General features: G+C 46.2%; 1 protein-coding gene across 3 annotated transcripts in view; it reads right to left on the bottom strand.

The window, feature by feature from the left end:
* Positions 1-1,754: 1,754 nt before the first annotated feature.
* Positions 1,755-11,659, bottom strand: part of HSD17B14 (hydroxysteroid 17-beta dehydrogenase 14) — a 119,524-nt gene continuing 109,619 nt past the window's right edge. For all 3 annotated transcript variants that reach the window (XM_063942797.1, XM_063942798.1, XM_063942799.1), the window contains 2 exons: positions 2,667-2,763; positions 1,755-2,208 (listed from right to left, as the gene is read on the bottom strand). In XM_063942797.1, coding sequence (XP_063798867.1) covers positions 2,044-2,208; positions 2,667-2,763 — 262 coding nt within the window. In that variant the 3' untranslated portion in view covers positions 1,755-2,043. The remainder of the gene's footprint in view (positions 2,209-2,666; positions 2,764-11,659) is intronic.

Raw genomic sequence — 11,659 nt, 5'->3', positions numbered from 1 at the left:
AAAATGGCGCACAGCTGCAGTGCTGTGCGCTACCTTTAGAAGACTGCAGGAGTCTTCAGCCGCCGATTCTGGACCTCTTCTTACTTCAGCATCTGCAAGGGGGCCGGCGGCGCGGCTCCGGTGACCATCCAGGCTGTACCTGTGATCGTCCCTCTGGAGCTGATGTCCAGTAGCCAAGAAGCCAATCCATCCTGCACGCAGGTGAGTTCACTCCTTCTCCCCTAAGTCCCTCGTTGCAGTGATCCTGTTGCCAGCAGGACTCACTGTAAAATAAAAAAACCTAAGCTAAACTTTCTCTAAGCAGCTCTTTAGGAGAGCCACCTAGATTGCACCCTTCTCGGCCGGGCACAAAAATCTAACTGGAGTCTGGAGGAGGGTCATAGGGGGAGGAGCCAGTGCACACCACCTGATCGGAAAGCTTTACTTTTTGTGCCCTGTCTCCTGCGGAGCCGCTATTCCCCATGGTCCTTTCAGGAACCCCAGCATCCACAAGGACGATAGAGAAAATGGCAATTGCAAACATGGATTAGGCCCTAAATGATTACACACTTCTTTGCTAACTTGCTGAGCAAATAAAAAAGAAATCTGCAGATAAGTTCTAACTCTATGCAATACCTGATATTTATATCATTTTAAAAGGTAAGTAGTGCATGCAGCCAAATGTGTAATACTTTTCCTATCACAAAGGTCCATCTTTTGCAAGAAGGTAAACATTATTTATGGATCATTATTGTCCTGACATGTTTGTAACTTTGTGAGTAACCCTCTATCCACACACATATACACACACACACACACACACACACACACACACACACACACACACTCTTACATGTACATTTATACTGGCTTTTTGAAACAATGTATTAATTGTAATATTATTCTTTGATTATTACTTTCCGTCCACACAATAAACAGTGACCTAAATAAACAGTTTTCCAGCTTCACATTATTGTATGTGTGGTGATTTTGTATTGGATAAACTGTTTTGTATTTTAGTACAGGAATCTTTATCACATAGCTGCCAGCATTTTACAATTATATTTCTTCATTGATCCTGTGTCTGTTTCTAAGAACAGCGCACACAATGGGCATTATTCAGATATAGACACAGATCGCTGAATATGCAGGCAGATCTGCGTCCATCTTCTTACATGTTGGGGGGGGAGGCAATCAAATTGCCGGCTGCCGGGATCCCGGGGGCTGGAGTACCGACGCCGGAATCCCGCCACCCGGTGAAATACCAGCGGTCGGGGACATGCTGCACTTGCCATTGGTATTCTGGCTGTCGGGATCCCAAAAGATCTCCTGACTGCCCAGCATGTGTATCAGCGCCTCACAATGCGTCTGCAATCAAATTAAGGTTGCCCCTTGCAGCACAAACTGGCTGTGCTGTCAGACGGCCTCAAAAAAACGCTCCCAGAACATCCCCAACACGCCACTCCACCCCACAAACGCCCGCAGCTGTCAATCACACTGCTGCCGCATCCTTCCGAGAAGTGGTCGCAATGTGTAAGGATGCGCCTGCTGCACAAGGGCAGTTTACGGATGCAGGTAAACCGAACTGCGGGCCGCTACTGCGGCCAGGTCTGAATAAGGCCCAATATTGTCTAATCGGACATGGAGCGCTGTAACTCTCATCTTGCCATGTTTACACGAGTTAATTAGTTTTTTGAATTTGACGTACTTCTCTACAGTTTTAATGCCCAGAAGAGAATGAGACTATTTGGCAAGAATTGTATCCAACACACAGACAAAATATATAAATTCATTGTATAGTTGGTCAATACCTACTGAAAAACAAGGACATTTAAAAGGGACAAGTCTTCAAAACCTGGACCTGGAAATTAGCGATATTTAGCACCTATACTATGATACCTATATATGTAACTTATTTCTTGAGCAGATCTTCAGTTTCTAACTTTGGAGAAAACCTGAACATTTGAAACAATCTTCGAATGTCTTTATATTTTATAACAACAGAGGAAAACCTTGCAACCATAACCACCTTGCAAGTTTTGAGGCACTGAAATTACATTACAGTCAGTCATAAATGCTGCTGTGTGTCTTCTGCTGGTTCTTATTGGCATAATTGAGTTCAGCTCCACCAGTTAGGAATAGATCAATACCGGTGCAGAACGTCCCTTCTGCTGCCAGATACAAGGCAGCCTTGGCACACTCCTCGCTTGTGCCCATACGTCCCAGAAGCTAAAAAACAAAAGCAACACATGAGAAATGGTAGTAGGAAAAAGCAACACATTTAAAATGATCTACAGTGACCGGACGATAAACAGAATATTGCATAAAACCATGCATGTTGAGACAAAAACCATCTACTATAAGGTTTAAATACAACCAAACACTGACGGCATGGAACTGTTGCATACCGGTAGCCAAAAATGCGCAGTATTTTAATTACTATTTAACATTCCGAACTGGGTGATGAGGAGCCACAAAGTTTTAACCTTACTCTCTCATCCATTTCATGTTATATCTTTCCATTACATTGTGTGGTGTCCTTTCCCAAAGTCTCTGGTGGAGAGCCTGAAGTAGTATTAATGGCCTGGGTCTGAGACACACTCATGCTTTGGTTTTCCACAGCCTGTTGAGTAGCTTTGAATAGATTTTGCTCCCACAACTCTATCTCTACTATACTTTTTTTTTACCTGAGCATCTTTACCTCCCAGGATCATGGCCTCAGGATTAGTGGAATGGCTGGAAAGCTCCTCCCACAATGGTGTCCATATGTTTCCAGGAGAGATACTAAACATATAAAGCAATGATTTATCTAATGTGAGTTAATGATCATAAAAAATGCCTTATCTAATCAATACTCAGATAACAGTCATATTCATTTCAAGATTTTAAGTATGCTATCTGCACAGCAACCTGAAAGAATCCGAGGACATGCACTGAAACTGGAGGGAGGTTCAGGGGAAATTTGAGGAAAAATTACTTCACAGAAAGGGTAGTGGACAAGTGGAATAGTCTCCCATCAGAGGTGGTAGAGGCTAAGATAGTAGAGCAGTTTAAACATGCATGGGATAGAGATAAGGATATTCTTACAAATAAATAAGGTTTGATGTAAAAATATGGTAAAAAAGAGGCCGACTAGATAGGCCAAGCGGTTCTTATCTGCTGTCACATTCTATGTTTCTATGTAACCTGCTCCATTACGAGGGTAATAACAATTCTGTTCTGTTCAGTTAACAGGAAGAAATTATTTTTTAGGCAAACTGTTGTTAATGGTTTTATAATAATTACTAGCTGGAGTACCCGGTGTTGCCCGGGATTTTAAGAATGTCTGTTTTAAAAAATAAATGTAAATATTAAACACATAGTACAGGTTGAGTATCCCTTATCGAAAATGCTTGGGACCAGAGGTATTTTGGATATCGGATTTTTCCGTATTTTGGAATAACTGCATACTATAATGAGATATCATGGTTTTGGGACCTAAATCTAAGCACAGAATGCATTTATGTTACATATACACCTTATACACACAGCCTGAAGGTAATTTTAGCCAATATTTTTTGTAACTTTGTGCATTAAACAAAGTGTGTGTATATTCACACAATTCATTTATGTTTCATATACACCTTATACACACTGCCTGAAGGTCATTTAATACAATATTTTTAATAACTTTGTGTATTAAACAAAGTTTGTGTACATTGAGCCATCAAAAAACAAATATTTCACTATCTCACTCTCACTTAAAAAAGTCTGTATTTCGGAATATTCCGTATTTCGGAATATTTGGATATGGGATACTCAACCTGTATAAATAAAATTGTAGACAGCTGAATACCGTGCTTCACTACGGGGTGAGGATGGTAAATTAAAATGAAAGCTGTTCGTTAATTCATGTTTGTTGGAGATCTAGTATATAGGCATATCTTGCTTCCCTGACGCACTTTGTGTAGTGGCCAGACCCCTTTATGGTCCCCCAAGGGACCCTGCTTTTCCCCCTATACAACTCTGTCTGTGGCTTCCTGCTGCCTCCATTCCCCTCCTCACATCATGTCACTGCCCCTGTCACATGCAGCCCTGTCCTCACTGACACATCACTCATCTCCTGATATACTCTGTGCTGCTGAGGACCCTGGTCCTCCCACTATATAACTCTCAGTCTGTGGCTTCCTGCCGCCTCCATTCCCCTCCTCACATCATGTCAGTGCCCCTGTGAAATTATCGATTTTTCTGCTGCGGGGTACACTGGGCTCCACAAGGATTGGACAATGGGGTGTAGGGTAGGATCTTGATCCGAGGCACCAACAGGCTTAAAGCTTTGACTGTTCCCAGAATGCACAGCGCCGCCTCCTCTATAACCCCGCCTCCCTGCACAGGAGCTCAGTTTTGTAAGTTGGTGCTGCAGTAAGCAGGCACTGAACAGAGGGGCTGCTCCAGGCAGCCCTAAGAAAAGCTTTTTATGAGGTAAAAAGTGAAGACTTCAAGGGCAGCAGCGGTGGTAAATGTCTTGTGACATTCACTGCTGCAGCTCCAGATCTCCCCAGCGGCGCTGTACACTCCCGAGCCCTGGTTGCCTGGTACCTACAGCGGAGGCTCCGGTTTTCTTCACGTTAGACACACACGGCTGGGGCTCTCCAGGATCGTGTGGCCGCGCTTCGGGAGGTGGTAAGTGGGTCCCGCTTGCAGGACCCGGTCTTTATCGCGATCCGGCGCGGTCAGTGGGAGGCGGGCCGCGCGCGCTGGCGGTGGACACTGTGGATACAGGCGATCCCACTAGATCACCAGGGCATGGGCGCAGGTCAGGTTCTCTCTCTAAACCAATTCTTATATCGCCCACAGTACCCGGTGGTTTTGCCAGTAGAGGGGATAAGGCTTAGACCTGAAGCCCCTCCCCCAGCCCCAGGGCGCCATTTCTAGCAAGTGTTCCCGCCCTGGAGCTGCATATCTGTCTTTTCCTCACTCCCTGTCAGTGTTTGCGGCGCCGTTATCCATCAGCTCACAGTTCCTGGGACTGCTTGGGCAAATCCTCCTATGTAAAGCCGCCTGGTTGTCAGTGCTGTGACTTTACATGACACTTAAGTATTCTACCTGCCTTTTTTAGTCAGTGTTAGTAAGAAAGTGCATTTAGTCAGGGTTTTCTAGTACAATTACCCTGTGATATACATCCAGTTCTTACTGTGTACTGTTATATCATTTGTTATATAGCTGTGTAAGCTAGTCCAGTGCAGTATTATTGTCAGTAATAACCTCTGCATTGTACAAACTGTGACTATCTGTGTGTGCATTTGATAGCTGAGTGGTGTCCATTTCGTGTCTTTCACTCAACCTGCTATCCCTATATTCTATACCCTGAGGGGGCTTGGTGCGTCAGGTTTTATCCAATATAAGATTTTCACAAAGAGATACTGTATTACGTATTTTTCTCTGTGATTTAGTCACCATATCTCTCCTTTATCTCTGCTAGCGCTGACTACACTGCGCAGGGGTTTGGGTTTAGAGATATAGTGCTGCTGATAATTGTACTGTGTTACCTCATACTGCAAGTTATATCATGTCTGCTTCTGAGGATAACGGTTCTGGGGCTGAACACACTGCCGGTGTTGCTGAAGCCACAGACCCATATGAGGAGAATATAGCATCTGTGGGCTCTGGTTCTGGGGGCTCCTTGCCCCCCAGTGGGACTGTGGCAACGGAGGCACATACTGACCCACCGTGGGCCGCTTTTTCCATGCTTCTGCATACGCTAGTTCATAAACTAACACCCCATATGGGACCCCCAATGCCGGTACAACCGTATGTGGTCCCTGCAGCTAACCCGCCGTGGGCGGACGATTTATAAGCTCAGTAAAAGAAGTTGAACCAGTCCCTGACTACTAAAAAGTCTGACCATCGCTCGCCTAAGTCCAAGGGGTCCTCTAATTTATTTATTTATTAGCAGTTTCTTATATAGCGCAGCATATTCCGTTGCGCTTTACAATTAGAACAGTTATAGAACAAAACAGGGCAAAGACAGACATAGCGGTAGGAAGGCCCTGCTCGCAAGCTTACAATCTAGAGGGAAATAGGTATTGATACACAAGGATAGATGCAACCTGTTACATAATGTTTCCCCAGATTGCTAGGTTCTTAGTGGGTTGTATGATATGATCACCCAGCAACGTTGGAAGACAAAATGTGAGGTTATGGGGACTGTGCAGAGGGAATGTAACTGGATAGGGAAGCATTGAAGGTTATGTGTGTGGGTCAGGAATTTGGTAGGCTTGTCTGAAGAGATGAGTTTTCAGGGAACGTTTAAAGGTTTGGAGACTAGTGGAGAGTCTTATTGTGCGTGGGAGGGCATTCCACAGAGTGGGTGAAGCCCGGGTAAAGTTCTGTAATTTTGAGTGGGAACAGATAATACATCTGGATGAGAGACGCAGATCTTGTGCAGAGCGGAGGGGTCTGGTAGGGAGATATTTTGATATGAGTGAGGAGATGTATGATGGTGCAGTTTGGGTAATAGCCTTGTATGTAAGTAAAAGTATTTTATATTTGACACGGTAGAATACCGGTAACCAATGGAGGGACTGACAGAGCGGATCAGCAGACGAAGAACGTCTGGCGAGGAAGATTAGCCTCGCAGCTGCATTTAAAATGTATTGAAGCGGTGAGAGCCTATGTTTGGGAAGACCAGTAAGGAGACTATTACAATAATCAATGCGGGAGATGATGAGTGCATGGATCAGAGTTTTTGCAGTGTCTTGTGTAAGATAAGGGCGTATTTTGGATATGTTTTTAAGGTGCATGTAACATGATTTAGAGACAGATTGAATGTGTGGAACAAACGACAGTTCAGAGTCAAGGATGACACCTAGGCAGCGACCTTGTGGGGTAGGGTGGATAGTTGCATTGTCAACAGTTATGGCAATATCAGGTTGGTAACTACCCTTAGCTGGTGGGAAAATAATTAATTCTGTTTTGGAAATGTTGAGTTTGAGATGGCGAGATGACATCCAAGATGAAAGGGCAGACAGGCATCCAGTGACACGAGCCAATACAGATGGTGATAAATCTGGGGAGGATAGGTAGATTTGAGTATCATCAGCGTACAAATGATACCAAAATCCGAAGGAGCTGATTAGTTTACCAAGAGAGGAGGTATAGATTGAGAAAAGCAGAGGACCTAAGACTGAGCCTTGCGGTACTCCAACTGATAGAGGTAGAGAAGAGGAGCTAGAATCAGAGAAGCAAACACTGAAAGATCGATTAGATAGGTAGGATGAGAACCAAGTAAGGGCTGTGTCCTGAAGACCTAGGGACTCTAGTGTTTGTATGAGAAGAGAGTGGTCAACAGTGTCAAAAGCAGCAGAGAGATCTAGAAGAATAAGTAGTGTGTAATGGCCTTTTGATCTAGCAGTGACCAGATCATTCACTACTTTGGTCAGTGCAGTCTCCGTGGAGTGTTGGGCACGAAAGCCTGACTGAAGTGGGTCCAGTAAATTGTGGGAGTTAAGAAAGTGTGTAAGGCGAGTGTAGGCAAGTCTCTCAAGTAGCTTGGAGGGACTGGGTAGCTGAGAAATGGGACGGTAGTTAGAGAGTGTGTTTGGGTCAGAGTTGTGTTTTTTCAGAATGGGAGTAATCACTGCATGTTTAAACAGAGATGGAAAGATGCCAGTAGAGAGAGAGAGATTACAGATTTTAGTTAAGGTTGGGATAAACTCAGGAGACAAACTTTTGCTGACCTGTGAGGGTATAGGATCAAGAGGAGAGGTAGTGGAGTAGGAGGATGAAAAGAGTGTTGATACTTCATCTTCACTTGTGGGATCAAATGAAGAGAAAGTGCCAGAGGGTTCAGATAGGGATTTGAGCAGGTCACTGGCTGAGTTAGAGCATACCATTTCATCTCGGATTTTATCAATATCATCCTTGAAGTAGGAAGCAAGTTCTTGTGCACTGATAGTAGCTAGTGGGGGAGGTGAGGGAGGGTAAAGAAGTGATTTAAATGTATTAAAAAGTCGTTTGGGGTTGGTGGCATGATAAGAGATGAGAGATTGGAAATATGTTTGTTTGGCAGTGTCCAGGGCCTGACGATAGGAGTGGTAGGTAGTCTTATATGTGAGAAAGTCACTTGGATTCTGAGATTTCCGCCACTGACGTTCTACCTTACGTGACAGTTTTTGTAGGTGTCTTGTTGATTTAGAGTGCCATGGTTGGCATCTAAGCCTACGTGGAGTGTGATGGGTAGCTGGAGCAACTTCATCAAGGGCACTCTCTAGGGTCTGGTGCAGGTGGGATACAGCAGTGTCAGGTGTGGTGAATGTAGAGATTGGTGAGAGACGTTGTTGCAGAGAAGTGGAAAGTTGTTGAAAATTTATATTGTTAGTATTTCTGCGTGTTAGAGGAGGCTTGCTTGGTTTTAGTGTCCTAGAATTTAAAGTATTAGAAGAGATTGTGAAGGTGATCAGGTTGTGATCAGAGAGAGGGAAAGGAGTGTTAATGAGTTGGGAAACTGAGCAGAGCCTGGTGAACACAAGATCAAGGCAGTGGCCCTCCTGGTGAGTAGAGGAGTCGGACCATTGGGTTAGGCCAAGAGAGGAGGTTAGAGAGAGGAGTTTGGATGCATGAACAGATTGTGGACTGTCAAGAGCTATATTGAAATTGCCCATAATGATGGTGGAGATGTCAGAGGGAGCCAGGCAGAAAAATCTTCTAGAAATTGTTGTTTAGGTTGCCCAGGAGGGCGATAGATAGCTGCAACACGCAGAGAGAAGGGGGTGAAAATCCTGATAGAGTGAACTTCAAATGATGTGAATGCGAGTGATGGAACCTGAGGTAGAACAGTGTATGTGAAAAACTGTGACAGTAAGATTCCAACCCCACCACCTTTACTATTATTAGGCCTAGATGTGTGTGCGAAGTGGAAACCACCGTGTGACAGTGCTGCAGGGGAGGCCGTGTCTGATTGTGTGAGCCATGTTTCTGTTATAGCCAGCAGATTAAAGTTGTGAGATATGAAGAGGTCATGGATGGATGTTAATTTGTTGCAAGCGAGCGCTTGTCTCCTCACAATCCACTGCTGTCACTGACACATCGTCTGATGATGACGGCACATATACTGACCCCACAGGTTCTGACTCAGATACGGCTGATGGGGAGGGTAGTTCACATGTGGCTGTTCCTGATCTTTTGGAGGCTATTAAGTTAACTCTACAGATTATGGATGATCCCGAGCCATCCGTCCCTCCTAAGAAACCAGATAGGTTCAAGCGTCAGAAGGTGGTTAAACAAGTTTTACCTCACTCTGACCACCTAGTGGATATACGTCAGGAACCCTGGGAAAACCCGGGTACGAAGTTTGTGCCTCACAAGAAGATGCTGGTTCGCTATCCCCTCGCGCCAGAGCTGTCTAAGAATTGGGAAACGCCTCCTCCAGTGGACTCACATGTGGCCAGGATGGTAGTTTCCTCAGCTCTGCCTGTCACTACCGTCCCGTCTCTAAAAGAGCCTACGGATAAGCGTGTGGAGGGTTGTCTGAAAGCGATTTACACCCTCACGGGTGCTGCGCAAAGGCCCACTATTGCAGCTACATGGGCTGTCGAGGCTATTGAAGCGTGGGCCTTGGAGTTAGATACTGAAATCTCCTCTGACCATGCTAGACAATACTTGTCATATATTGTCACAGCTTCTCGCTATATTAAAGAGGCAGCTTCGGATGCCGGTATCCTAGCAGCCAAGGCCTCTACTACGTCAGTCCTGGCTCGCCGGATATTGTGGCTGAGATCCTGGTCTGTGGATCTGGACTCTAGAAAAACCCTGGAGGTACTCCCTTTCAAGGGAGATATTCTGTTTGGGGAGGACTTAAATAAGATAGTGGCTGACTTGGCTACTGCCAAAACTGCCTGTCTACCAAACACCGCTCCTTCTCTGTCGAAGTCTAAAGGTACGTCCTTTCACCCTTCAGGTAAAGCAAAAGGTCAGGCGTACCACAAGCAGGCCCGCACTTCCAAACCTGGTAAGCCGAAGCCCAAAAGAGCCTGGGCTGCCCGTCAGCCAGCATCCAAGACTGATAAGCCTGCCGCATGGCGGGGCGGGCCTCCCCCTGGGGGATCCCAGGGTGGCGGGCCGGCTTCTAGGTTATATCCAGGAATGGTTGAAGACCACTTCAGATGCCTGGGTACGGAAAGTCATCACTCGAGGTTACGCCATAGCCTTCAAAAACCGACCCCCTCATCGATTTTGCCAGACAGACGTCCCGTCGGACCAGACAAAGGCAAACACTCTGCATTCGGTGGTACAGGCCCTCCTGGATACAGGAGTTGTAGTACAGGTGCCTCTTGCTCAGAGGGGCCGGGGGTACTATTATCCGCTGTTTCTAGTCCCGAAACCGAATGGGTCCTCCCGGCCCATTCTCAACCTCAAGGCATTGAACAAGTTTGTGAAGGTTTCCAAGTTCCGTATGGAAACCCTTCGCTCTATAGTTCTGGCCTTAAAACCTGGGGACTACATGGTCTCCCTGGATATATAGGATGCTTACCTGCATATTCCTATAGCAGCGTTACATCAGCAATACCTGAGGTTCGCTATTGGCAACCTTCATTACCAGTTTCGGGCGTTACCTTTTGGTTTAACAATGGCTCCGCGAGTTTTCACCAAAGTAATGGCGGTGATCACGGTGGTACTCCGCCGTCAAGGGGTCAGGATACTGCCGTTCCTGGACGACTTGTTAATCCTGGCAAATTCCCCAGAACTTCTCCTGTGTCATATGGATATGACTGTCCGGTTTCTACAAGCCCACGGGTGGCTCATCAACTGGAAGAAATCCTCCCTGGTCCCTGCTCAGAGCATGGTGCACCTGGGAGCGCAATTGGACACTAACAACCAGCGGTTGTTCTTGTCTCAGGAGAAAGTCCTGAAGCTTCAGGACAGGATTCGTTGCTTCCTTTCTCGTCCGCAAGTGTCGATACATTCGGCGATGCAGGTGCTGGGCCTCATGGTCTCAGCATTTGACATGGTGGAGTATGCTCAATTCCATTCTCGCCCCCTCCAGAGGCTGATTCTAGCCAAGTGGGACGGCCTGCCTCACCGGATCAGGTCTCACATGATCTCATTGACTCCGGAGGTCCGTCTGTCGCTACTTTGGTGGCTCCGGGACCAACAGTTGTGCAGGGGCCTTCCCTTCTGGATATCCAACTGGGTCCTGTTGACGACAGATGCCAGTCTAAGAGGTTGGGGCGCGATGCTGGAGCAACACTCCCTTCAGGGTCGGTGGACCAAGGAGGAATCTCTCCTCTCGTTAAACATTCTGGAATTGCGGGCGGTCATCAATGCGTTGAACCTGGCCCAGCATTTAATTCAGAACCGTCCTGTTCAAATACAGTCGGACCACGCCACCACAGTGGCTTACATAAGTCATCAAGGCGGCACTCGAAGCCGTTTGGCAATGAAGGAAGTCTCACGGATTCTACGTTGGGCGGAACGCCATCTACCGACCATATCGGCAATATTCATTCCGGGAGTCCTGAATTGGGAAGCGGACTTTCTCAGTCGTCAGGACGTGCATGCCGGCGAGTGGAGCCTCCATCCAGAAGTGTTTCAACTCCTAGTGGAAAAGTGGGGTCTTCCAGATGTAGATCTGATGGCGTCTCGACACAATCACAAGGTTCCGGTCTTCGGAGCAAGGACAAGGGATCCTCAAGCAGCATTC

Source organism: Pseudophryne corroboree, chromosome 10 (assembly GCF_028390025.1).
Source record: "Pseudophryne corroboree isolate aPseCor3 chromosome 10, aPseCor3.hap2, whole genome shotgun sequence".
NCBI lineage: Eukaryota > Metazoa > Chordata > Amphibia > Anura > Myobatrachidae > Pseudophryne > Pseudophryne corroboree.
The sequence above is the reverse complement of the archived record's forward strand: the minus strand, read 5'-3'. Positions and strand labels throughout refer to the sequence as shown.